Source organism: Camelus bactrianus, chromosome 36 (genome assembly GCF_048773025.1).
Source record: "Camelus bactrianus isolate YW-2024 breed Bactrian camel chromosome 36, ASM4877302v1, whole genome shotgun sequence".
Lineage (NCBI taxonomy): Eukaryota > Metazoa > Chordata > Mammalia > Artiodactyla > Camelidae > Camelus > Camelus bactrianus.
The window spans coordinates 412933-440444 of NC_133574.1; the positions used below are offsets into that span (position 1 = coordinate 412933).

At 61.5% G+C, this 27512-nt stretch overlaps 1 protein-coding gene across 10 annotated transcripts in view; it reads right to left on the reverse strand.

The window, feature by feature from the left end:
- Positions 1–27512, reverse strand: part of TNS3 (tensin 3) — a 150443-nt gene that overhangs the window by 44816 nt on the left and 78115 nt on the right. For all 10 annotated transcript variants that reach the window (XM_074358609.1, XM_074358608.1, XM_074358611.1 and 7 more), the window contains 7 exons: positions 25222–25334; positions 24824–24884; positions 23587–23662; positions 15561–15690; positions 15204–15269; positions 13998–14102; positions 435–1676 (listed from right to left, as the gene is read on the reverse strand). In XM_074358609.1, coding sequence (XP_074214710.1) covers positions 435–1676; positions 13998–14102; positions 15204–15269; positions 15561–15690; positions 23587–23662; positions 24824–24884; positions 25222–25334 — 1793 coding nt within the window. The remainder of the gene's footprint in view (positions 1–434; positions 1677–13997; positions 14103–15203; positions 15270–15560; positions 15691–23586; positions 23663–24823; positions 24885–25221; positions 25335–27512) is intronic.

Consider the following 27512-nt stretch of genomic DNA (forward strand, 5'->3'; position numbering starts at 1 on the left):
ACGCAGCCACGCACCCACGCACCCAGGTCACCTTGTCCACCACAGCCACCCCGGCCTTTCCAGGCCTCCCAGCAGGACAGGAAGGCCTGGCACTGCCGCTGCACTGCCACATCCCAGGGGTGACAGCCTGCCAGCCCCAGCCACCACGGAGCACGGTCCCCGCTGCTCCGTGTCCTGGATTCCCACTGCACCTCTCAGCCCCGACTCTCTGGACCCGCCCCTCGGTCACCGCTCCCCTGAGACCCTCTCTCTCTGGCTTGCAGGCTGCTGCCCCAGGAACAGCCTCCCCAGTCCCGGCTCGGAGAATCTCCCACACCCAGATGGGGCAGTTCCTCCCCTGCCCCCACAAGCCTGTGCTCCAGATGCAGTAAGGAGCCCGGCATCCCGCAAACCCAGACACAGACCAGCACACCTCCCACGAAACGCCAGCTCACCTTGTCTCGCGGGGCCCCTGCCAGGGCCTCCCCCAACGTCCTGCAGGTGGCCGCTGGCCCGCAGTCCACCTCCCACGCCATCCGGGGGCGCGGGGCCATTGGCCGGGCTGCCCGGCACGCTCATGTGGGTGGGGATGGGCTCGAAGGTGGGGTCCAGCTCCAAGATCAGCCTGTTCAGCTGCTCGATGGACTGGTCGATGTCCAGGGTTGGGGAGCCCGGGGAGGGGTCTGAGCTCAGCTCCGGGACGGCGCCATTCACGACGCTGATGTCCGGAGCCCTGGGCTTGAAGGCCGCTCTGCCGGGAGGGGGTCTCTGTGTGTCGGGGGGATGTGGCCCGGGGCCCACGCCCCTCTGGACGGCCACTCGACTGCTGGCCCCCCGGGTCGGGGTGACCGGGACCCTGGGCTGGGTCTGTGCCGGGCTGCGGCCTCCGAGCCTGGCCTCCCCGTCGGGGGCGAAGCCGTACTGGTGGGCGGCCACCATCTGCTGCTGGCGCACCCAGGTCTGCGTGGAGTAGCCGCTCTGCCCGTAGGCCTGCGTCGGGGCGGGCGCGGGGGGCTTCCTGAGCACGGGCTGCAGCGGCCTGGGCTCGCGGCCCCCAAAGGCCCGCTCGCGCTCGTACAGGGGGTCCCCGCCCAGGCCCAGGTCGGGGGCAGGGGCTCCATGCTGGTCCTCGCCGGTGCTGCTGCCAAACCCGTCTGACAGGAGCGAGTTCTGGCTGCTCTGGTGGCAGGCGAAGGGGCCCAGGTGGGCGGACGCGTGGCCCTCCGAGGAGGACAGCGTCCCTGTGCTGTCCACGCTGCGCAGGTCGTGGCCGGGCATCTCGTCGTCCAGAATGTCTGTCTCCCGGTCCTTGGGGGCAGCGTCCCCGTTCACGTGCACCTGGGCCGGCACCACGTGGCGGGTCCCTCCGCACTTGCTGCGGCCATCGCTCATGTCCTGCAGGGGGCTTCCGGGGTCCTCCAGGCCAAAGCCGCTGAGCAGCTGGTCCAGCTCGGCCTTCTCCTGGGGGCTCAGGCCCCTCTTGGGTCCTGGGCCCGGGTGCTCCTCGGTCCTGTCGGTCCTCCCCGAGGCCGTGGAGTGGCCGGAGTCACTGCTGACGGACAGGGTGTGGTCGCTGTGGTCCGGGCTGCTGGCGGCGGGGACGGCCGGGGGCCCGCCGGGGACGCTGGGGTCCGAGCTGCTCTTCTTCCTCACCTTGGCGTAAAGGCTGCCGTCGACGGGGCCCTGCGTGTGCAGCACTGGTGGGGAGAAAACGAGGTGAGTCAGGGATGAAAGGCGCTCCGGGCCATTGGAAGGGGTCTGCTCATGTGACTGAAGAAGTAAATAATCTCACAGCAGACAACCCAGAACAGTCAGGGCCGGAGACTCCCCAAAGCTCTGCATACGCCCCTGCAACGTGAACGCCAAGGAAAAGCAGTTAGCACGCTCACACGTCTCGGCCCCAGACTCATCTCCACCTTTTCATGGAAAGGGTACGGGGTCCCTTAGAGAGCTTTGGGATTCTCCACCCTCGGCGTCACCCGACTGGAGGACTCACTGTTAATGTTATCCCTCGTCTGAACGCTGAGCTCAGCTCAGCTCACAAACCCCCCCGGATTCAGGCATGGACGGCGTATGTCAGACAAGAGGGAGCTCCTGCCAACTCTGCTGAGCGCCTCCCAGGGCGCTGGGTACCAAAGTCCTAGCAAACAGAGCGTCTGAGTCGGGAGCTTCTGAAATCTAAAACGGAACTCAGTGGAAGGCCTTGGGCCTTCCTGTAAGTGCAGCATCTCTGGGCAAGGAGGTGCCAGTGAACGCAGGGCAGGGCCTGAGAACACTGGACCAGGTCTGGAAGCACGGACCTCCATGCATCGGGATGGCCGGGAAAAGAGAGTCCGGCCTCTGATGGGAGACTGCGCCGCTCAGTCAGCCATCCCCCCCCAGCCCCAAACTGCTGCCGAAGTCCCCGGTCACCGGGAGGGAGGGCGCCCCACAGGCAGGAGGCTTGCCGTCAGCACTTCCCCCCTCATCCTCCTCTGTCCCTGTTTCCCCAACCATGACACTGCATTCCAAGCAAGGGCCTGACCCGCGCCGTGTGGGCCCCGGGGGGCGCTGAGTCCCAGCGGCCACGGGGCCTGGAGCCGCTCACTCCGCAGGGGCCCAGTGCGCTGCGTGTGCTGCACCGTCAGTGGCTCCAGCTTTTTTGAAGGCGCTGAGGTGACATTTGAATACAGAGACCTGTGGGGTCTGCAGGGTGCGGGGCCGAGGGCAGGCATGGCCCCGGGCTTCCTTCCCGTTTCAACTACACCCCAGGGGAAGCAGGGTGAGAAGTGATGCGGACAGCGGACACTGGGGTCCTGGCCGGGGTGGAATCTCAGTGATTCAGCCTAAAGCCATGCCCGGCGGGGAGAGCTGGGCGGAGAAATGGCGCACACAGCGCTGTCATAAACCAGGCCATAGATGGGCACCTGGTGACGTATGTGCCTCAGGGGAGCAGCTGGACTGAGCACTCGGAGCAAGCACCTGCAGGCGTCACCCCCACCACCGTGAAGGTGCCACATGGACCTGCATGTGCGTCTCCAGGTCATCACTCAGCTTGCTGTTGGGTCATGCAGGAGGGCTGGAGCTGAAGATCAGTCAGCCGCCGTTCATGTCCTGGCTCGACCCCGCCCCGCCCCGGGGCCACCGCCCTGCGTCTGCCGAGCGTGGGCCCAGAGGTCACAGCTCGTGGACCAGTGTCCTTCTAGCCCTGAGGAAACACCAGCTTAACCTGGCTTCGGAGAGAGACCTGCTAGGGTCTCCAGGAAAATGCAACCAGAGCAAAGCCCGGGGGCCAGGTCTCTCTCATCTCTTCTGCTGAGTGTGAGCGGGGATGACACTCCGCTCCCTGAGAATCCCAGGGCCCCCAGAACGGAGGGTCGGACCAGCGCCAGGCCCGGGAGGGCGGGCGGCCAGAGGACAGACCACCGGCCTTGCAGCTGGATGGGTGAGGGGCGGGGTCGGTGGGAGTCCATGATTTCTAGAAACAGATGTCATAGCACAAAGGCTGGGCGTCCACCTCCCTCTCCCTGAATTGGAATGAAAATGGGCCGTCACAATGAATTAAGGGGGGAAAAAAAAGAAGCCAAGAATGAGCTGGGTGAAAATGCCTCTGATCTGAGTTAGGGCGACGCCCACAAGTGCAGAGTCACCAGTCTGACTGGGGCCCCAGGGCAGCCCCAGGCCAAGGACAGCAGGTCCGGGAGGGCCTGCGGGAGACAGGACGGGACAGTCCCTTGGCCGGGGAGCTACGAGGAATTTCAGTCTTCTTATTTGCATTAGTAGGAGAAATCTTACAATAAGAGTAAACGCAGGATAAAAACATGACGGCTGCCCGGAGTAAGCAGAGGGCTGAGCGTCCAGACCTGGGTCTCCCTGGCGCGCGCGGCCGGGTGGGCACAGGCTGCCGTCCCCGGGAGCTAGGGACCCAGCCAGATGTCTCCACGGACCCTTCCCAACTTCCTACCACGCACACAGATCACCACCTGCAGCAGAAAATGCCCGGTGAATGTCACATCTACAGCAAAGTGTGAATCAAATCAGGGAACCCTAGAGACAGGCCCGCCCAACCTTCCAAAGCTCTCTGTAGGAGCTCACAGAGCCCCGGGGGGGAGCTGTCAGGGCCTTGTCCATGCTTTGCACCCCCAGGGAGGGGGAGTCGGACTGGGGGTGCAAGGAGGAAAGGGCCCCCAGCACCCACCGCCCCCGCTGTGCATTCTTGGCCAAAGGAGTCCGACTGACTTTCCCGATGGACAAACGAGATGCCCGATTTCCCCGATAGCCTCAGAGAGGGAAGGGGGTCCTGTTCTGCCTTGGCTCTGCCTTCCTGGGCACGACATGAATGTTCAAGCCCCTGACTCTCCCGTTACGACGGGGAAAGATTATTTGTATCCTTCAGTGCAGTTACAAGAATGAGAGGACACGTACAAAGTCCCCAGGTCCTGGGCCCCCAGCTGTAACTACCAAAAGCTCCTCCTGGGGTGGACGAGGCCTGGCATGTCCTACCTGCTCTCACCGCCGCCCAGCCCACCCCGCTGCTCCCAGACCACAGCGGGCGCGCCTGCCCCAGGGCCTTTGCCCGAGCTGTGCCCTGCCTCCAGAGCGGTCCTGGCGTGCTCCCGAGCCTCCTCGGGATGGGCTCTCCTGACCTTCCTTCCCGCCCACGGGGTGTTGGTCTGTGGCACACCCCGACGTGTGACATCCCACAGATGTGCCCAACGTCGCCCCCACAGGAGCGTGGGCTCCAGGAGCGAAGTCCCCTTTTCACTCCCCACGGTGTCCCCGTCATTAGGGACCAGCCCTGCGCCCGGGGGTACCGAGTCACCAAGAGGCAGAATGTTCTAGCGTGTTCTCACGTGGCAAAGCCCCAGGAGCCACTATGGAAAGATGGGCAGCTGCCTCGGCAGGCAAAGGAAGCTAAAACCAGCCCACCCTTCCCGAAGGTCGACGCGCCCACGGCCCCTGCTCCCTGCAGCCCCTGGGCCTCCCCACTGGACATCAGAACAAGCTCTCCCCGTGGCGGGCGGCACAGCCCCGCCAGCTGTGTTTCCAGGGGCACCACCGCTCCCCACCCTCCTGGCTGGTCCTCAAATGCCCCGAACAAGACTGGAAAAGAGCTGAAGCCCCTCAACGCGAGGTTCCAAGATGTCGAAGGAAACGGACGCTGTGAATGTACGTGCCATGTGAGCCCAGTGTGCCCGCTAGGCAGGCGGAGGGGCCAAGGGTCTGAGGGGTGTCTGGACACTCTGTGCAGCCCCCAGGGGTGTGATAGGGACCAGACAGGCCCAGGCACACGGCGGGCGCCGGCGGGCAGGGGCACGCCCATCCCACCCGCACCCGTGTCCCCCCACCTGAGTGTGGCCCATCCACCTCTAACCACACCTACAGGGCACGAGCTGGCCCACCCGGGCTGGGGTCCTGTCTTCTGAGACCCCCGCGTGAGAACTGCAGGGCGAGAGCAATGAGGCCAGAATCACAGCCAGGAGCACAACTTATCCGGGGAGCCTGGGGGGGTCCGAGGGGGGGTACTGCAGAGCCGACTGCCAAGCCCTCCGTGTGAAACGGGACAGGAGCCCCACTCCTGCCGTGCAAAGCCCCCCAAAACTCTGGTCAGTCACTAAGGGCACCCCAGTTTACCTGATGGCAGATTGCCCGTTATACTGTGGCCCAGCTCAGGAAAATTGATGCAGAAGGTTAACTTTCAAATCCCGTTCTGGGGTCCCTGGCATGGCTGGGGCTGGGGTCCTGCCACCACCACCCGCCCCAGGGGCTTCCCTCAGGGGAAGGAGGCTCGGGGCTGCAAAGCTCTGCTCCAGCTCAGAACTCAGGGCAAGGTGGAAGCCATGGTGTGGGTGTGGGGCCAGGACACGAATTCTGCAAAGTGGGTTTGTTCACTCCTGCCCCAGGCATCCTTTCGGACATTTGAACGAGTTGTATGAACACTGTGTGTCCAGCTCAGGGGCATGTGGGGTAGTCTGAATTGATCCCCATTCTGCAAATAAGGACCCAGGTCCCCAGTCAGGGAAGTGACACGCCCAAGACCCCAGCTTCTCCACTGCAGACACAGGACGGGAGCCTTTGCCCATCTCAGCTCGGGATGGACCCCTCCCTCCACGTCCCCCCTGCCCACCGTCCCCACCACCGGAGCTCTGGCCCTTCAAGGGGGAGGCCTGCATGTTGTCTGGTAATGGTTTCCCTGCAGCCAGAGCCCAGTGCACCATCAAACAGCGTGACGGCTCTGGCCACTTCCGCTGACGACCCACCAGGGAGGTTCTTGTCTGGAAAAGAACCAGTGGACGGTCCTGCCCCAGGAGGGGCTGCAGGACAGACTCCCACCCCCCACCCCGTGACTGCTGAAAGGGGGCGATCTCACCCGGAGGGACAGAGACACCCAGAAAATACGGCAAAACTAAGCAAAGACAGTGGGGAACACAGGAAAAACAAAACAACGAAAATGAAATAAAAATCCCCATTCTAGCTGAACACAGACTGATGAATGTGCACCTGTGCTCATAGGTGTGCCCACAGGTGTGCATCCACAGGTGTGCGCCCACAGGTGTGCTCACGGGTGTGTGCTCACGGGTGTGTGCCCACAGGTGTGTGCTCACGGGTGTGTGCCCACAGGTGTGCTCACAGGTGTGCTCACAGGTGTCCACCCACAGGTGTGCTCACAGGTGTGCCCACAGGCATGCTCACGGGTGTGCACCACCAGGTGTGCCCACAGGTGTGCTCACGGGTGTGCTCACAGGTGTGCACCCACAGGTGTGCCCACAGGTGTGCTCACAGGTGTGCACCCACAGGTGTGCTCACGGGTGTGCACCAGGTGTGCGCCCACAGGTGTGTCCACAGGTGTGCTCATGGGTGTGTGCTCACAGGTGTGTGCCCACAGTTGTGCTCACAGGTGTGTGAAGGGCTGCATCTCAGCTCCACCTCCTTCCACGCACCAACCACTCAGCCACTAAAAAGGTGCAGAACTGACCTGGAATACATTCAGCTGCCCAGGCCCCACTTCCCACAAGAAAACTGATGCAAAACCTGAGGGGTTTATTAAGCTCTGTGTAACCGTCCTCTCTTCTACGTATCGAGTCTATGAAGCTTATGCTGCACTTTTGTGACAGGTTCGCTTAAAAAGCAACTTTTCATTTCAAAAGCGGTCACCACAGCCTCCCTGCAAGTCTTCAATGGAGGAAAACAGAAAAGTCCTCTCCAGGAAGGTTTACCTGGCACTGGTCACGGCTGCCAGTTAGCTGGGAAAGGAGGCGGACACGGAATATTCAGCAGAGCCCTGACTGTGTGCGAGCAGACCAGCCTGGGATCCGGGAAAGGAGAGCCGGATGGAGGGGGGCAGGGACGCTTCCCGGCCTCTGGTGGGTCAGCGGAGGCAGAAAGGGGGAGCAGGACTGCAGGAAGGGGTGCATCCAGGTGAGGCCGCAGGAGTCACGCCCATCATCAGAGGAAGAGGGACCGTGGGGAACACCACCTCCTGAGATGTGGCCAACGTCCTGGAGCCTGGCTCTGCTGAAGCATGTCCTAGGACTGCTCTGCTCCCGGGATGGCCTCACCCAACTCCCGAAGCCCTCTCGTGAAGCAGGCACCCACAGGCCCATTTCTCAGAGGAGAAAACAGAGTATTCCCTAGAATAAAGTCTCCTGAATAGATCACCTGGAATTCAAGCCTGCCTCCACCCCCTCCGCCGTCCACGCTTTCCTCTTTGAAGACGCTGGAATTCTAAACCTGACCAACCACTTCAGTGTGAAATTAACAATTTAATTTTGGAAAGGAATTTGCCTGAATGTTTTCTTTGCAGCTCTCTCTCTCACACACACACTCCTCAGAAACCACTTAAGCACGCTGTGTTTTCCTCCCTAAATCCTGAGATGGTGCACGGCCCTGGGACAGCGGTCTGGGCGGTGAGGCCGCTGGGGGATGGTGGCAGGACTGTCCGCCTGCTGGGAGTCCGGGGCGGGCTGCGTGTTTCTGTCTTGACCATGAACGGCCTGCTCCCGGGTTCCCGCACACCGCGCCCACCGTGCCTGGTGGGGGGGCCTGGTAACGGGAAGGCTCCCGGCCCGCCCTGACTCACCACAGCCGGGCTGTTTCTCTGGACACAGACTGCTGACCACTGTGGTCACTTCTGGTCCTACAACACCGCCTCCCGCTCGCCCCTGAAATAACTCATGGCCCGGGGCCACCTGGCTAAACCCAGGCAGCAGCAAGACATGCCCATATCGGACACCACGAGCCCCACGGAGGGTCCTCCCAGGGAAAGAGTGCGAGATGAGGACTCAGATGGCACCACCACCTGCACCTGCCCCCAGAGCACTGAGTGGAAGCACCCACATTCCAAAGGCTTCTACTGCGGGCTCCGACCCTGGGCAGAGATGGGTGCCGGGAAGGCGGGAGGGGAGGGGAGGGTGCAGGCGGGCATCGGGGACTGTGTGGGCGACAGAAGCATTCTGTATCTTAGTTGTAGCAGGGGTTTCAGGCGAGGACGCTGAACTCCTGGAAGTGCACGGTAAACAGAGTGAACTTTGCTGTTTGTAAACTATGTCTCGACTTTAAAAAGAATGATGACTTCAAGACAGAAATGAAACTCACCGTGCCAAGGGCCCACCCTGCCGTGTCCCCCTCCCCGCCGTCCCTCCACCCTCCCCCTCCCTCCCAGGGCCTTCCTGCCTCCTCTTCCTGGACTCCCTGAGACAGTGCATGCCTCTCTTCCTCGGGGCAGCTTTGTGGTCCCTTTGTGCCCACCTTGTGGAACAGAGCTAGTTTTAACTTTCTCTTTGATGTGATTTATGGGCACATCTTCTGTCCCCTTCTAGACTTTCTGGCATAGAGTCCCACCCAGGCGTGAGTCCCGATTAAAACTCCTCACAGCTGTGTGGCCTTGGGTGAGTTACTCAACCTCTCTGTGCTTTACTCCCCTAACTGGTGGAGCAGTTGCCTGGTGACGGGGTGTGTGACGAGGGCTGTCCTGGGGTGGCCGTGGCGATTTGGAGAGGCCAAGGCAAAGGGAATAGCAGGCGTGGGCACTGTGTGACCCCCGTCCTGCATGTCCCCGCACCTGCACTGGTGACCGGTTCCTGCCTGTGCTCCCGCTGGCCCAGAGCCCGGGAATGAAAACGCCTCATGGTGTCCAGAAAATGACTGTTCTTAACTCAGCCTCACTAGCTGGGACGGATTATGGTGAGGAATTGCTTTTTCATGGAAATGTAAAGAAAAGATGGAATCTTTAAACCCTCTCGGAAAGTTCTCTATGTCACTGATTGTCTCTAGTGACCCAAACTGCCAGGTGTCAACTGTCCTGCACATCTGCACAGGGTGGCCCTCTGGCCCCGGACAGCCCCCGCCCCCAGCTCTCACCAGCTGGGACACTGTTTGAGCCCCATAGTCTGCCGTCTCTGCTTCTTCAGGGACTGATGACCCTGAGTGACCCCCGGGCCTTTGCACTGTCCGCAGCCTCAACACTCACCGGCCCCTGCTGGACCCGGGGGATCGTGGGGCCGTGCCCCGGCCCACAGGGCTCAGGGGGAGGGTGTCAGCCACGCCTTCACCCCCTCGGTGCACCTGGGGACCCTCAGCCTAGGGGTCAGAGACCGTTTCTCCCAGGCTTGCTGCTTTCAGTGACCAGCTGCAGGACCAGCGACAAATTGCCCACCTTTCAGTTCTGAGAACAGGCCCAGCGGCACTGGTCCAGCCCTGCAAGGTGCCCAGAAGCAGGCGGGCATCTCAGTGCCCACGGTCTCATGCACCGAGGGGTCCCGGCCTCTGAGGCACGGACGGGGCATCACCGACCAGGCAGCTGGAAGGGGTGTGGGCCCAGAGAGGAGGCTGTTTCAAGGGGTGAGCGGCCCTGCACGCCCTCTGACCAGGTGTGGAACTGCAGGTGGCTTTGGAAGTGTCCCGAGATGCCTCCTCCCTCGGGGGCCGAGGGGCTCACCTCACAACCACGGGAAACGCCTGGGCTTGGCCAGTGTCCCTCTTAGGGGAGACCCGTCGTCTCACCAAGTCACTCACGCTGAGATCTCTCTCATTTTTTCCACTTGGACGTTTGCAAGTGTGGTGTTTGTAACCTCTTGGGAAACGAGATTTGCTTTTATTTTTCTTGCAGCAGGAATCTGCCTCTGTGCTAATTACAGACTCCCCTGCACGTGGACTGACTCAGTTTCTATTCCCAAGAAAATCGAGACCTCGGAAGTGATGGCCACGCCAGGGCCTTTGAGCCTACGATCTTTAGTCCTGTTACAGCAGCAGAGACCGGGAGAGATGCAAAGTGCCTGCTCCTCGAACTTAGAGGCCAAACATGGTGCTGGACGGCCAGGAACCTCTGGACACCTCGACTCCCTTCCTCTGCTAGGGCCAAGTTCCAGAAACCACTCACTGATCCTGACTGGCCAGCTCACACCCTGAGACCCCCGGCCTGCCAGGGGGCAGATGGAAAGTGCTCCCTCCCTTGTAAATGTTTCCTAAAAACGAAGCAGGCTGGAAGTGCCTGGAGAAACCCAGACTAGAAAAACTAGGGCGAGAGTGGGGTTTTCCAGCCAGAAAGGGGGGGCGGCACCACCGGCATCACGGATTCCCGGCACCCTGGCTGGGGACACGGGCTGGAGGGCCACTGGGGTTCGCGGCGGGGCTGGGGCAGGCGTGTCCCCACCCCAGTGACCACGCCCGGACAGCCCACACAAACGGAACGCTGGCAGGGCCGCTCCCATGGGCGCCTGTCCTGCCCACCCAACGCCCACACTCGGGCCTCCCGTCAACAGCACTCCTAACTGAGCAAACACACTGAGCCATGGCCGGCCGGGGACATGGGGGTGCCCGGGGCTCACTCAGCAGCCAGCCGGCCAGCCGGCCACGGAGCGGCCACAGGCTTCTGGCCTCCACAGGCTCACTGACCTCCAAGGGCAGAAGCAGCCCCGACGCCCCTCACCTGCAAACTGTCTTCCCTGAGGCCGCCTGACCTCCCTGCTGCCAGGTGAAAACTGCCCTCAGCTCACTGCGTGTCATCAGATGCCCTTTGCCCTCCCGGGGCGCTGTCCTGCCCCTCTGGTCTCAAGGACACAGCCTAGCAGAAGTGTGTGCGCGCGTGCACACACACACACACACACACACGCATACACATGCACACAGGCTCCCTGCTTACCTTCCTTCCAACCAGCCCGGCAGCCCGTTCAGCCCACAACTGCTCGCCCCTCTCTTCCATGAAGGAAAGCCTTCCAGCCCAGAACGCAGCATCCCCGGAGCGGGGGCGTGTCCCCCCCTCCTCCAGGGACCTGGCCTCCCTCTCCAGTCTGGGCAGAAGGAGGACGATCCGCTAAGTGACGGACTTTGGTTCCACCAAAAAAGGCCAGGGCAATGTAAACAGGAGGGTGGGGCTCCCTGCAATCAGGTGGAGTGCAATCTGAACCCTGGAGGCGGAGGAGGAGGCGGGGCAAGGGCTTCCCTCCAGAGTGTCCCTCCCAGAGCGGAGAGGCTGACCGGAGGAGCCAGCGCCAGCCCATCGCTTGACCGACTCAGTTCTAGCCTCACTTGGTTCTTCAGCACGTGAGCCAGGGTATGCCCTGCCCCGGCACCTGCTGGGGCTGTGGTCTGTGCAGCTGAGGGGGCTCCAGCCAGCGGCTGACCAGGTGCTCCGAGTCTTTAAATGCACAGAACACGCTGAGCAAACAGCAGAGCCCCCTCTGACGCCAGAACACGCCAGAACTTCACAGACGTCAGCACCCGTCAGGGACACGGGGCACAGCCAGCAGGTCAGCACGGCCCGCCCCCAGCCCCCGTAATGGCCACCCATGCACAGGGCACGTTCGTGCCGCGGAGAAAGCGTCTTTTGCTGTGGGACACACTGCACTTCTTGGGCAGGGTCTACTCCGCCTGGTGCTGGGTGCAGGGGGCTGAGCGGCCCGCCTCCCCTCCAGGGAACCGGCCCACTTCACAAATAACAGTGCCACTGCGAGTAAGGGAGGGTCGGACTGACCACATCCATTTTCCTCCGAAGAGCTCATGTCGGAAGAAACGAGGTGGGGGGAGGGGCTAGCTTAGCGGTGCAGCGTGTGCTTAGCGAGCACCAGGTCCTGGGTTCAATCCCCAGCGCCTCCGTTAAGAAAAGACCCCTAATTACTTCTTCCTCCCAAAAAACAAAAAGAAAAAGAAACGAGATTAGAAACAGAACTCTGAACGACTGGGTTTGAGGACTGGGGTGCCAGAATGGGTAGGGTCCCCGCCTTCTGCAGAACAGAGTCCTCAAAGCTGACCCTTCCACCCCAAGGCTGACAGCCGTGCAGAAAACACCAGCTAAGGTGCCCACGATGAGGAAGGGACGAAATCGCGGCAGGCTGGTCTCTTCTCTCCACTTTCAGCTGTGTCAGAGGGAGCCTGTCCGCCTCGAGGCTCGTCTCCCGCCGCCCGGGGCTCGGGGCGCGCTTTCCTCCTGCGGCGGGGGCGTCACACATGCGCTGGGACCACCTCCAGGAGTCCACGGCCTCCTGGCGCTCGCCCTGGGAATGCTGCCCTGTCCCCGGGTCCCAGCGGCGAGGCCTGACCATGCCCTGTCCCCGGGTCCCAGCGGCGGGGCCCGACCACGCAGCCCACGCGGGCGGGCGGTGACAGCTGAGCTCCCCTGCAACGGCGGGGTCTGTGCGGCCGACGGAGGCCTCCAGCCTCCCAATGCTGCCCAGGGGTTTCTGTGCCCGGGCCTCCGCAGCTAACCCAGAGCAGACCTGGAGGTTCTCCCGCACGACCCTGCGGACGGGAGGCCTGCGGCACGTGGCGTGCGAGCCCCGGTGCGGGCCCGAAAGCACAGAGGAGGCACCCAAAAAGCACAAACTCATGAGGACGACGGGACAAGAGGCGGAAACTTCACAACGTGGGAGGGAAGACCAGCGGCGGCGGGGAACAGCGCGGGGTCAACACGCGCGCAGAGCGTCCCCGCGGCAGCAGTCACAACAGCCAGACGCGCGAACAACCCACGGGCCCAGGCGCTGCTGCGCGCGCGCGCGCGCGCGGACTCGGGGCGGGCCTGACCGCTCTGCGAACAGGGGCCAGAAGGGAAGAAAGAAGCGTCAGCACACGTGACCCCGCCCTCACAGCGTCACGCAGCGGGAGGGGCCTCGCGGAGGCCACGCCCCACGGCTTCATCCATGGAAACGCGGTGGGGGGTGGGGGTTCCCGGGGGCTGGGGCGCCGCGGGCGGGAGTGACTGCCAGCGGGCTCAGAGTTTCACCTCCAGACGGTAGAAATATTCTGGTTTCTTAGACAGTGGTGCCACTCGCCTGGAGAGACCCGGCCCCGGGCCCTCCAAGAGACCTGAGAGTCACCGCTGCCCCGCCCCACCCAGGCCACCTTCTCTGCATCCGCCCCCGGGGTGCCTGCGTGGAGCCCTAGGGCCGCAGGACACCCAGCGTGACCCCGGGGACACCAGCCACGCGATCGACACCGCCGCCGGGCTGCATCCGACAAAGGGCAGAGACCCGGGTTTTAAAAGGAACGGGCGGGTGGTAACTGTCCCTCCAGGGACAAAGCGAAGGAACCCAAGCCGATGAGACGCTCCCAGCCGCACCTTGTACAAACACCTCCCTCTTGTCTCAGTCCCACTCCCTTATGCCCAAAGCCACACTTTGGAGCATTATTCGGCCACAAAAACAGAGACTAAGTGATGCACCCAGGACTCCAGTGTCAAGAACAGACAGAAACCAAGCCGACACGCCTCCTCCCCGCGGCCGCCCGACTGCAGGAAGGCTGCAGGTGCTCAGGCGCCACGCCTCGCATCCCTGCCCACCATCGGGGAGGGAGGGAGAGGGCATAAGACAGCGCCCGGAAACCGCAGGCGTACAACAGCGGGCGGGGTGAGGCCTTCACTCACTGGGCACCGCCCGTTGCAGATGATTCAAAGCCGGACCCTAAACTCCCCAAGCCCGGTTCTCGCCGGCGCCTTCAGACTCACAAAGGGAGGGTCCTGTCCCCCGAGCAGATGGCAGGGACATCTCTGGTCTGCACGTGAGCAGGCGGCTGTCCCTGGTAACCCTGACCCCGGTCACAGCACCCACCTTCCCCGTCTGCAGTCAGGTTCTCGTAGGAGTCCCAGCGGATCAGCGGGTCTGCGGTGTTGAAGTCCACAATCACCCCGTGGTCGTTCTGCAAATGCTCACACCCTGCGGGGGGAGGGGGTACAGGCTTAACACCGCGAGCTGGCACCTCTGGGTGTCCGCCGGTACCGAGGCAGAGTGTGGCCGGATTGGCGTGTGCGAGCCCAGCCCCCAGGCCCACACCCTCCCCCGCCGGCCTGTTGGAGGGGCCGGTGCCGTCTGGGGTGAACTGAACAAGAGTGAAGTGACTGGCAGACAGGAATGGGGGGCATCGCTCCTCCGTCCATCCTGTGCTGGGCTCTGGGCTCAGGGTGCTGCTTCCGCACCACAGGACCATCCCACCGCTCCGCCGACCCGGACCCAGAGGACCGGCTCCGGGCCCAGGACGGGAGGGGCAGGCTTGGCCCAGGCTCCGGGCACCCGGATCCACATGCCTCTCTTCCGTCACTCTGGGGACGCCAAGGCCATTCTGACCCACAGCCTTGCCCTCAACTGTTCACGCCTAACTCTGCAGCACTGAGCAGGGAACCACGGTGATTCCTCAGACACTGAATTCAAACATGCGGGTCTCCGTGATGGAGACGAACCACCGCCCTGATGACAAAGGGCCGGGTTTCCCTTTCCGTGTATGTTTAGAAGGAAGGAGAGTCTATTCTGCATGTGACTACCCGCAGTCCGTGTACTTCCAATCCTCTTTAAAAACACTTGTTTGTTTGTTGAGGGAAGACGTAAACAGGGCCCCAGTCCTGAGGTTCTGGGATCTTCCTTGGGCAAGTCACGCCTCCCTGGGGTCATACTGTCCCACCTGGGCCCAGCTGTCTCTGAGCCAACCCCTCCCACTGTCTAACATCCTACTTTTCTTTAATTTATACTTTTTTTTATCTTCTTTGGGAGAGGAAAGGTAATTAGGTTTCTTTATTTATTTTAGAGGAGGTACTGGGACCTCGTGCATGCTAAGCACACGCTCTACCACTGAGCAACACCCAACCTCTAAAAAATGTATTATAAATATTTCCAACAACATTGTAAAATGATTATAAATCTATAAAAAATGTTTAAATAAATATTTCCACATGCTGAAAAGTAGGAGGCTACACAGAGACTCCAATGACCGCACGGCGGGAGCCGGCCAGCATCCTGCCCCGGCAGCCTCCCGCCTCCACGCACCTTGAATCTTCTCCGGAGTGGCTGAGAAGACCAACTCAACCTTCCCGTCATCGGGAAAACGGTCATCTGAAAAAGAAATCCTATTTCAGCATGTCTGGAACAATAAGCCCCAAAAACCTTGGGTGAACTCTGATGTCACAGGCCAGCCGGGGCAGCACCACCCCCACGTCCGCAGCAGTGCGCCCACGGCCGAGAAGGTGCCGGTAGCTTCACTGTGCAAGAGTTTTTTCCTTGCTGGATCAATCAGTCTTTTGTGGGACTGGATAACTTAACAATGGGCTAATTTACAGAGGTGGGGAGGGAGGCACAAGGTGGTGGCAGGGGACGTCTGCACACACGTGGTGGGGGGGGCCTCACCTTTGCAGGCGTTGTCCAGGTCCTCCTTTCCAAACACGAGGCCGTAGCCCTGAACGGCGCCCGTGTGGAACTGCAGGCGGAAGACGACGTCGCGGGTGGCCGAGCGGTATCTCTTGTGGTAGCACTTCACCTGGAAACAAGGGCACGCTGTGGACACTGAACCACGGACGACACTGGACCATGGATGAGACTTGACCATGGACAACACCAGACCATGGACGACACCAGGACCACGGACAACACCCAGACCACAGACAGCACTAGGACCACGGATGACACTGGACCACAGACGACACTGGATCACAGATGACACCAGACCACAGGTGACACTCGAGGGGTGCACAGGCAGAGCACTGCAGGAGGGCCCGGGGAGTGCCCCGCCCCCGAGTCAGGCTGCTGGCATCACCGTCCCAGGTGTGGGTCCCTCTGCAGGACGCCGAGCTGTCCCAGCAGGGCAGGAACCCCGCGGCCCTGCGAACTCAGGTGCACTGCACCTCTAACTCTGAGAGACATCCACAGAACGAAATTCCGTGGCCTCTTTTTCCTAGTTTGACCTGAACTCTCCGTGCTTCACCTAAAGCCTCCCTGTCCTCGGGGAAGAAGCTGCTGGTCAGGACCTCCTGTAACGTGCTCGATGCTTCTCTGCAGGTTGTAATTCACACAGAGACGGAGACGCGGGGTGGAGGGGAGGGGAGAGAGGCCTGGCTCTTAAATTCCAGTGCCGGGCTGTCCAGGCGTCCTCGGTGGTCATTTGAGACCAGCCTCCAGAAGCACCAGGGATGTGATTTGACCTCGGGCTGTTTGTGGCAGCCCAGGGTCCCGGGGTGCAGCTCAGGCCTCTGGGGTGACCGCACTGACGCACAGGGTGGAGGCACCCCTCTAGGCACCTGGTACCACCAGGGGAGGGCGGGCAGGGGAGGAGCCCTGAGCATCACTTCCCACCCCAACCTGGGCGGCGCTGGCCACGGGGAGGGCTGGAAGGCCACAGAGGGGCAGCGTGCTGCAGAGAGGGGACCCCTCTTCCCTTCCACAGCAGGGCAGGGGCTCCTCTCTAGGGCCCCCAGGGGTATGTGGCCAGAAGCAGCCTGGATTCTGCTCTCAAATGCACAGAATGGAGGGGACACTCCCTTCACCCCACGTGCCCAGCAGAAGGAGCACCTGGAGGCTTCAGGGCCCTGCCCAGCCATCTGGAACAGGCCAACAAGAATTCTGCAGAAACGAGGGGGGAATAGCTCAGTGGAAGAGTACCTGCCTAGCATGCACAAGGTTCTGGGTTCAATCCCCAATACTTCCACTTAAAAAATAAGTAAATAAATAAACCCAGTTGCCTCTTCCCCTTAAAAAAAAAAAAAAAGCACTCTTAAAAAAAAAAAAAAGAATTCTGCAGAAACGTGAAAACTTCAACTTGCTTGCCAACAGCAGATGGCTCACCGGCCACACGTCCTCCGGCCCCTCAGCAGGGTCGGATCAGAGGCTGACCTCTCAGCTTCTTTCCAGAATGTGCTGCCTGCCCCTCACCACACCGGGGCCCACGTCCTGCACTGACCACTCGGCCAAGGCCCCCACCCCAGTGCCGCAGGGGAGACCCCACAGGAGGGTGGTCCCCCATGAGCCCGTGTCCACGGGCTGAAGCGACCCACCCGCCCTCTCCTCATGGTGCCTTGGAAGTGAGTGTGAGAGCGGGGATGAGCTGGACAAAAGGAAAGAGGGGTTCAGAGATGCCCCAGTCTGGGCACTCAAGTCTTTATAAACACTGAGGTGCGGCCCAGCTGCCCAAAACACGGCCTCCAGGTGCTGACCTACCCTAAGCGGGCAGCCCCAGGCCAGGCCAGCCCGCAGATCGCACCCCGGACTGCCAGCAGCGGGCCAGTGTCCATGGGCAGGTGGAGCCCGGGGGACCCGGGGCCGGGCACCTCCCCGGGCCCAGTGAAACTTGGGTGTCTGAAGACGCCTAGTTTTTCCAGGGACAAGAAGGGCTCGGGGGGAGGGAGGGGGAGCCTCCCAAGAACAGCCCCCTCCTGAGACCTGAGCACCCCCCAAAGCCCTCCCACTGTTTCATGGTGGATGGACCTCCCTCCCCTCTGCTCAGGGTGGACCCCCCACCTGTCCCGCTCCTGGGCACCTCAGGAATGACCCCGGCTGTCTCCCGAAGGCACAGAAGACCACGGGCGTCTCCCTCATTCGGGGTCTGGGCGGCTCTGACCGGACAGGGGATGGACCCACCCCACAGGAGCCCTGCCTGGGGGCCTCCGCAGAGCTGGACTGATCACCATCCACGACGGCCAACCTCGGTGGCGTCGGTGACGAGAGACCAGAATCACCTGTCTACATGCCACGGGAGAACCGCTGAAGATATCAAGTGTTGGTGACGTTGCATAAAGATTCGAGCCACCGAGGTCTGCCATTTACCCCTCATCCATCTACGTTAGCAGTTTTATTTACCTAGGTCTCCCCAGCGAGTCTCTAGGACACGGCAATCCTTGGCCTTCAGATTTTAGACTATCTGCATTTGAAAGGACACTCACAAGAGCCAGGGCTCAACTTTGCATGAGGGGAAAACAGTGAAACACTGGGGAAACAGAGGGAAAAACTGAAACAGTGAGTGGGGCACCAAAGGCCATCGGCTGTCACAGGCCATCCTCCAAAGCCCACAGCAGAGACACACGGTGTGGGCGGGGCGGGCCTGGGGCTCGGGGAACACCCTTACTTTCTCTGACGACACGATTTTCTCTGTATTAAATTGACAGCCTTGCGAATTTGTGACAAGGATCAAATCAGCACCGTGTAGGAACACAGTATGTGAATCCAAACATTCGCTGTATCTGCTGCGTTTTATGCACTTGTTACCAATGGCCCTGAGAGAAACATTCTCCAACAATCTGGAGCCTAAAGACTGACACATTTTAATTTTTTTAATTTAAAAAATTAAAAAAAATTTAAAAGACGGATATACTACCAGACCTGCTTAATCCTGAGGCGGCACTGGCGTGTTTTTATTTCAAAGTTTCCACCTACAGGAGGAAAAGCACCTTGGACGGAGGGGTATTTTCCCCGCATGCAAAATTGAGACCCAGCTCTTGGAATTGTCGTTTCAAATGCAAATATTCTAAAATCTGAAGGCCAAGGGTTGATGTGTTCTAGAAATTCCAAACCAGAGGACGCGGTCCCGGAGCACCTGCCTCAGGGTCAGAGGTCGGCCCTCTGGGGTCCCAGTCCCTGCCCCTCCCCAGCCGGCCTGGTCAGTGGAGGCCCCTCTTCAGTTCCATCCTCCCTCAGTCATCGAAGCTGCCATGTGCCCCCTCCAGGAAGAGGGTCACCTGTTTCCACCCACTTTGCTGGTGGCCCCGGTGGCCGTCTAGACGGCCCCAAGGAACATGTGTCCTCAAAGACGCAGCCACAGCCACACACCCTAAGGTTTCACAAGCCTGTCGGCTGCCCTGGTGAGTCAGAGTGCCTGCGTTCGCCAGGGCCAGCGTGCTTTCACTCAGATGGAGGCCACAGTGATGTCAGAGGGTGGCAGGGCCCCGCGGCCCAGCGGGGGAGAAAGACGCCTGACAGCGCATACTCACAGGGAGACAGACAGACACACGACCGCCTCCGACAACAGCCCCCGCGGGAGCAAGTCCGGGGACCCCGGGCGCGTCCTCCGCCCGGACGTCACCCAAGTGCCCTGAGTAGGCAGCAGGAGCTACGCAGGCTGGTCGCTGGGGCCGGGTCGGGGCCGCCACCACAGCGGCGGGATTCAGCGGCCACGGGGTTTGCACCAGCAGAGACAGCAAGACAAGGCACGCGGCTGAGAAAGTGTTTACCAGCCCTCAGGGCCTGGACCGCAGCCAGGCTCCCGGCGGCCGCACCCACGCGGATTCCTCAGCGAGGTTGCATACCGACACGCCGGCCGCCCCCGACGGCAGCGAGTCTGCTCAGCACCCGAGGGGGTGGCCTCGAAAATCTGGCCCTCGGGCAAGCACAGTGCAAAGACGGGGAGGTGGGGTGGGGGTGTGCAGAGGGAGGGAGGGACAGCCCTCCAGCCAGCCCCCCAGGGGAAGGGAGGAAGGACGGAGCCCTCCACCTTCCCACACGGGGTTCCCAACCCGCCAGAGCGGACGAGGCCTTACCCCTTGGAACTCGACCCCCGAGACCCGAGTTAACCGGTCTCGACACAGAATCCCAGGGGCGGGAAGTGGGCGGCCCTGTAAGCAGAGGAGATGAGCCCACAGACCCCGTGAGGATGTGGGGAGGAGACGGCACCTGTGACAAGGATGCATTCACCAAACTCCAGGAGGGAAAAATCCGAGGACGATGTCGTCTCAGAACGGTGGCCGGGGCCGCCAGCCGGCCCGGGGAGCCCCTCCTGCCGTCCAGAGCCCAGCACACACCAGACAGACAGCCTGGCCGAGCCCTCAGCCCCTGCGGTGGGAACCCAGACACGCATTCCCTGCAGCTAGGAGTCCGTCCAAGTCCCGGCCTCTGCCAGGTTCTCGCTGAGAGATGAAAACGCCTGTGTATTTGAACCTTTGCACAGAAAAGGCCCTGAAGCGTCCCCTCCCCCGACACAGCTTCTTCCACTCGAGGGCTGTCCGCTGGGTCCACAGAGGAGGACGCCAGGCGCTAACTGGCCAGAATGCAGGACCAGGAAACCAGAGTTCACCCGAGCTGGGAGAGGCTGGGAGGAGACGCTCTGCCACCGCGAGGGACATTCCGGGCACCTGCCTTTCCCGTGTGGTTTCTCGGGCTGTCTTCAGGTGGAGCCGACAGCCCTGGGGTTTCAAGCAAGGAGCCCACGGACTGCGCTCTGGGTGTGGCCGCACCGACACGAGGGGCCGGTCCCCGAGTGCCTCTTCCTCCCCAGGCCGGGATCACCGCTCCCACCGTGACCCTCCCGCCGCGACCCTCCCGTGTGTCTCTGTGCACAGGTGAGCACGCACGAGGATCCGCCAGCCCGTCCCACTCTACAGCTGGAGTCTAAACTCGCGGGAGTGGGGGCTGCGTGTGACTCACCCTCTCGTCCTCCACGAATGAACAAACGGTCAGGTCACAGCCCGGGGCGGGGGGAGGGGGGAACAATGAGCCCGATTTCACTGCTGATCTCACTAGGGCAGGTTTACTTGACGGACAAAAGTATTAGGAACTGAATTCTGTCCCCCCCAAATTCATACACTGAAGTCCTAAAGGCGATTAACATAAAATGAGGTCGTATTGGGGTGGGGCAACCCCATGGGACTGGTGTCCTTGTAAGCAGAGATGACACAGACACGCAGAGGGAGACCCCGTGAGGACTCGGGGAGGAGACGGCGTCTGCAGGAGACACCAGCCCTGCCGACACCTTGCTCTCGGGCTCCAGCCTCCAGGACGGGGAGAGGATGATCACAGGTTGTCTGAGCCCCCAGGCAGCGGGACTTTGTCCTGGGAGTGCAGGGAACACCAACACGGGAGGTCACAGCTACCCGGAGGCCTCCTCGATCAGTAAACCAAACCTCCTTTCTACAAACGGCACAAGGGGAACCCACCCTGTGTGATGGAAAAGTACTCCTTTCCAGCTGTAACTCACATCCTCCTCCTCCCATCTGATAACGCTGCAAAAATAAGTGCAGAGTGTGCAAAAGTGAACAGTAAACACAGGAAGTACAAAGCAAGTCATAATGCGCTCCCAAAATTCTCTGCGTTGGGAGTGCACAGAGGTGCGGGAGGGGCTGGCCTACGGGGGGGCTGTGTGCCGGTAAGGGTCTGGGAGACCCTATCTGCCTGCCGGCATCTCTCCCAGGAACAGAAAACCACGGAGAAGATGTCTTCATGTTGGAAACATTCCCCCAGGAGGCTCCCGAGCCCTCGAGCTGCCGGGGTGCCCGCACCTCGACTTGCACTGTGTGCGGATGGGCCTGGACACGCGTCCCTAAAGCAGCACCACGGCTGGTCCCCTGGGGAAGCCGGCGGCCCGCAGTGCTCGTGGGCTGTGGGCCTGCCCGGGGACTCTGGCCGGGGGTGGGCTCTGGATTATCAGGTGGGGACGGGGCCCCGGGCGGAGCACCCCGTCAGCTCACCACAGGGCTGGGCGGCGTTTAGACCGGTGGGTTGGGGCTTCCTGGGGTCGGGGGTCTCCCGGGGTGAAGGCCCCCAGGCCGAGCCGCAGCAGGCCCACGGTCACACTGAGAGGCCTTCGCCCCGCCAGCTGCGCTGACCCATCGCGTCCTCACGAACCCCCATGTGGTTCCCATGCAGCAGGGGGGCTCGGGTCTGGACAGTGACCCATCCGAGGCCACCCAGTCCCTTTAAGCTGCAGACCTGGCGGAAGCCCTGTCCCGGCCAAATCCGCTGCGGCTGGAGCGTGCCTTCAGTCGGAGACCAAGGGCTTTCTCCCCTGACCTCACTGCGCCTCCAACTCAGTCCTGCGGCGGGGACCCTCGGGTGTAGCTCAGTGCATCGTCAGGACACGGGAAAGAGCTTCGGTAACACCACGCTTCCCAGAAGCAAGCTGCAAAAGCCCTGAACCACCCGGCTTCAGTCTCGCAGGACAGCCATCCCCCACAGTGGCACCCTCAGGGTCGGCGCTGCGCCTTTCACACCCCGCCCAGCGCCTTGCGCCCGGCCCGAGGGCACGTCCTCCTGGAGCCCCTGGCCCGCCAGCCTTGTCTGGCAGGACCATCTCTGCGGGGCTCTCCGGATCCCCTCCTGGAGATGACCACTCCCCAGGCTCCTCCAGGACAAAGACGTCCCCCTACCCCCCCAGTGCCAGGGCCCCATGCAGACACTCAGAAAGCTACCAACATTCAGAAAGGGCTGCTGGACAAATGAATTAGTGGGAAGGAAGGAAGGGGAGAGGGAGGGACGGAGGCAGGGCCAGTGAGCCCCCAACGGGCCCTTGGCTGACAACCTCCCCCTGCCTGGGGAGGATCTGCAGCCACCAGCCCACAGTCAGGCGCTCCTTCTGGGAGAGGAGCCCCACGACCTGGTGTGGGAGTCACCCGCCACGTCCCGGGCTTTTGGCCACCTCCCTCGGGCCATCACAAAGGGACTTGGGTGGGTCCACAGACCCACCGTAGACCCCGGCGAGCCCCCAGCCTGGAGATGCTGGCGGCAGGCTCTCCCCCAGGCCACAGGCTGGAGGCAAGGCCTGGAGCCAGCGGCTGGGTGCCCATCACAACAGCAGCCTCGCCGTTCTCTCTCGGCCTCTCTGGGTCTCCTGGCCTCCTTCTGGCTGGAGGACTAGAGCCGGGGCCCAGAGCCGGGGGGCAGACTACTAATGATGAATGAACACTTTCCATCTGCATCTACACCTGGGAGGCCTGGGTCACGTAGACGGGCATTACGGTCGGGAAGTGGGAACCCGGAAAGAGCAGTGGCTGGGTTAGGACTTGAACTTCAAGGATGTACATTGCAAGTGGCCCTGTTTACTCCCTTTGTTAAAAAGGCTGTACTCACTCTGTAAAGAAGGTCATTTGCCTCATTTTTTTTTAGAGTCCACATATAAGTGTATCATAGGGTATCTGTCTTTCTCTGTCTGACCAACTTCACTTAGTATATAACCTCTAGGTCCATCCATGTTGCTGCAAAAGGTATTATTTCTTTTTCATGGCTGAATAATATTCCACTGCAAAAGCAGGAACCGACTCACAGACACAAAACAAACTTATGGTCACCAAAGGGGGAAGGGGGTTGGGATACATTAGGAGCTTGGAATTTGCAAGTACAAATTACTGGATATAAAACAGATTAACAACAAGGTCCTACTGTACAGCATAGGGAACTATACTTATTTTCTTATAATAAATTATAACGAAGAAGAATCTGAAAAGGAACGTGTATGTGTAACTGAATCGCTATACTGTACACCAGAAACTAACACTGTGAATCAACTATATTCAATTTAAAAAAAAGCAAACAAAAACCTGCACAGCTTTACTCAAAAAGTCAACCAACTGCCTAAAGAGAAAGGCTTGCTTCTCACCCTTCCTGTGGGTTTTCTCTGGGTGGGGGGATGGCGGGGGCCTTTGGGGTGTGATGTGGGAGAGCAGGGCAGGGGACCACTCACCATGACGTCCCCCTTCAGGAGCTGGGCCGGCTCCACGGAGATGCAGACCCTGCCTTGGTTTTCTGGGCCAACGTTGCTTCGGAACAAACAAGAAGGTTCGTTGTCACAGGGTTCGTGATTTAGTGGGAAGAATGCATTCTGAGAACAGCAGCCCCATGATGGACGTCACACAAGGTACCCTGCTCCGCCCAGGAACCCAAATCCTTAGACTCTCCCCTGCGGAAATGGGTCCAAAAGGTGCAAAAAAACCATGGGGCCGGCAAGGTCCTGGGGGCAACACCAGAGACCCCAGGCAGTGTGGAGCCCGGGGGTGCTCACACCCCGCTTCTGTAAGAAGCTAAGAGTGTGACCACCCGCGTGTCACCAACGGCCCGGTCCAACGGGAGTCCAGACACGTGGTAACAGCTCCTTCCTAGCAATGAGAAGCCTTTTTTTCACCTTTGTTCATTTTCCATCAATGTGCATAAAATGCTCATCCAAACAGAACAAACCCAATCAAAAAGATCTAGAAACTCATACACATTCTGGAAATGTGTGCCTGCCCTTTGTCTAAACGCAAAAGGGAGAGAGAGGCAAACCGTGGTCGGCCCCCAAACGAGACCCGTATCCGATTCCTTCCATGCAGCGCGGGGCCCCTCAGCCCCACTCCGTTCCCAGCGTCCGGGCCCCTGGATGGAGCCAACGGCGGCTGTGACAGCAGCAAGACGCCTGCCGGAGGGATGGCGGGGTCCCCCACCTCGGCTTCCCGGGCGGCTTCCGGGGGTCCATCCGGGCTCTGCCGCAGCCCCCGCCCCTCCCCAACTGGGCCCCTCCCTCCCCAGCTCTGCAGTGGGACCCCTACCCCGCCCCAGGCAAGCCCCTCCCCTGCTCTGCAGACGGACCCCGCCCCGCCCCTCCCGGCCAGGCCCCTCCCCCCTACTCTGCAGTGGGACCCCCGTCCCGCCCCTCCTGGCCAGGCCCCTCCCCCGCTCTGCAGACGGACCCCGTCCCGCCCCTCCCGGCCAGGCCCCTCCCCCGCTCTGCAGTGGGACCCCTGCCCCCCCCACCCCGCTCCTGGCCAGGCCCCTCCCCCCTACTCTGCAGAGGGACCCCTGCCCCGCCCCTCCCGGCCAGGCCCCTCCCCCCTACTCTGCAGGGGGACCCCAGCCCCCCACCCCCCACCCCCACCCCCCACCCCCCGCTCCCGGCCGGGCCCCTCCCCCGCCCTGCAGTGCCCCCACGCAGGCAGCACACTCACTAGATCCCCGACGTGTACACCGGCTGCATGGCCTGGTAGAGCTTCAGAAAGGGCCGGCAGGCTGAAAGACACGCAGAGTGCTCTGTAAAGACGCGAAGCCAACAGGCGAACCGCAGTCTGACGGACGGATGCATGGACAGAGGGGAGCCGGGGCCTGCCCTCGGGGTCTGGGGCAGCAGCGCTGGAGTCGCCCACAGCGAGGGACACCGCGCTCCCGGGGCAGGTCCCGCTCCCCTCACCGGCCACCGGTGCCCCTGATAGGCAAGTCGGCCCTGCCGCACCCCGGCAGCTTTGTGTGGTCAGGGGCCAGGGGGACTGAGGACCGGCCCCGGCGTGGGCGTCTCAGGAGGGAACGGGAGGCAGGGCCGGCACCGGGAAGCAGGTGTGGAGACACTCACCTCCGCCCGTGTCGAAGTTCGGGGTCCCGTGCAGGATGACGAAATGCAGGAACAGGGGCGACGCGTTCATCTTCACCGTTCCCGACAGGAGCCCGCTGAGAAACTGAACGTACCTGCGGAGGGCAGCGGCTTAGAGCGCCCACGAGGTCCCTCCCGCCCCCACGCCCTAGGGGGGCCCCCCGGGGAGGAGGGAGGAGCCCTGGGAGAGACCCCGATGTGACTGCTCACAGCCAGGAGGGGTCCCAGCACCCCAGGCTCTGGTCCCCGCCCTGGAGCGCAAACCAGGCCCAAGACCCCGTTGAGAACCTCCGGGCCCCCACGCTGACATGGCCCACGACCTGGATGCAGAACCCTGGGCACCGCCTGCTCTGCACCCTAAGCACTAGGCATCACCTCTGTCCACGGAACCCCAGGCCGGGCGAGGCCAGGGCACGGCGCGGTCACGGTCCGCAGGCCGGGAGACGGGACAGCAGGAGCCCTGCGGTCCCATCACGTGTTCTCTGAACCAGCTCACAGCTCTGAAGGCGGCAAAGTCACCCGGCCCATCTCTCATCCTGCTCTCCCTGGGAAACTCAAGGCACGGGGGTCCGCACTCCGTGCCACATCTGACGGGTGAGGGCCCCCACCTGAGCTCCTGCACTGCCCTCCTGCCCTCTGCCTTCTCCTCCTCCGTGCCCGCCCTCCCCACGGCCTGTCTCACCCTGCTCTCTGAAGACCCCGCTGGCCGACAGCCCTGTGGGTGCACCTGGCGGTCCAGAGAGACCCTACCCGAGGAGTGCTTCCCCCTTGCTCCTCCCGGGACACGAGGTGCTGGCTGTGACCCCAGGTGGGCGCAGACCTGCCGGGATCTCACACACAGCCTGGCCTCGGCCCCTCCCTCCCCCTGCAGCGCCTGACTCCAGAGCAAACCAAAAGCCCACGGTACGCAGCACCTCCGTGCACCTCGGAACCCCGACGCTGACACGGAACCCCCCAGGCACAGGGAGGAGGCGCCCGCTGACTCACGGGCTCCTCCACGTCCCCCCCACCCCGTCCACTCCCCCTGGAGCCAGGGACCCCCGCCCCACGACTGGGACCCCTGCCAGGCTCAGTGTACTTATGCTAAGAAACTTGTCTGCTTATTTCACTCAGCATACTGTCCACCCACGTTGTCACAGGTGGCACATTTTCATCCGTTTGTTATGGCTGGGTCCTCTTCCACGTGTGTACTCCATGTCTTCCTCGTCCACTCGTCCCCGGAGCGACACCTGGGTGCTCCGACATCTCGGCTGCTGTGGACGATGCTGCAGTGAACAGGGGGTGCAGGCGTCTCTTCAAGGTCCTGCTTTCATTCCTTCAGGTGTACAGCCGGGAGTGGGGTTGCCGGGTCACACGGCAGTTCTGTTTTTAATTTGTTGAGGACGCTCCAACACCGTCACCCACAGTGGCTGCACCAGTTTAGACCCCCACCCACAGTGCACGAGGGTCCCTTCCCGCCACGTCCCCGCCAACACTCGTTTTCTCATCCTTTCGATGACGGCCGTCTGACTGGTGGGAGGTAGCGTCTCCTCACAGTGTGTCAGTCATATATATGGAATCTTAAAAAGCCAAACTTTAAAAAAAAAAAAGGAAATGGTGGCCCCCAGGGCCTGGGGGCTTGGGGACAGGACGGGTTTGAGGGTACAGACCTGCGCGGAGGAGGAGTGAGCCCTGGAGATCTCATCACAGGACGGGAATGCATCACACTGACACGTGTACGCCTTAAACTTACACAACGCCATGTGCCGGGCACACTCACGTTTTTTAAAAGTATCTGATGGACCCCGGCAATTCAGAGGCAGTCTGTTATCTCAAGCGGCTGAATTTGCAGGCAAAGCAAACGGAACAAGAAGGAAATTTCTAGCAAACTGTGAAAACAGAAGTTTAAAAACCCTACTTGTTAAGTAGGGGGAGGGTAGAACTCAGGGGTACAGCACATGCCTAGCACGCACGAGCCCTGGGTTCGATCCCCAGTGCCGCCTCTAAAGATAAAGTAATAACCTAATTACCTCCTCCCGCCCCCAAAAAAGACAAAAAAAAACCCTACCTATAATCTATTCTTTTAGAAAAAACATTAGAACATTGGCTTCAGCTTGGGTGTCCTTCGCAGTGTTTCCACTTTCCGGGTGGCACATGCCCCTCTTCCCTTTCGGAAACCTCACCGCGGGATGGCGAGGTTGGATGGAAGCCCTGGGCAGTGGGCGGCCCTGTGGCCAGGCCGTGGCTGCAGGGATGGACCACCAGGTGGCTCCACTTGGCTTCTTGTCCCACCT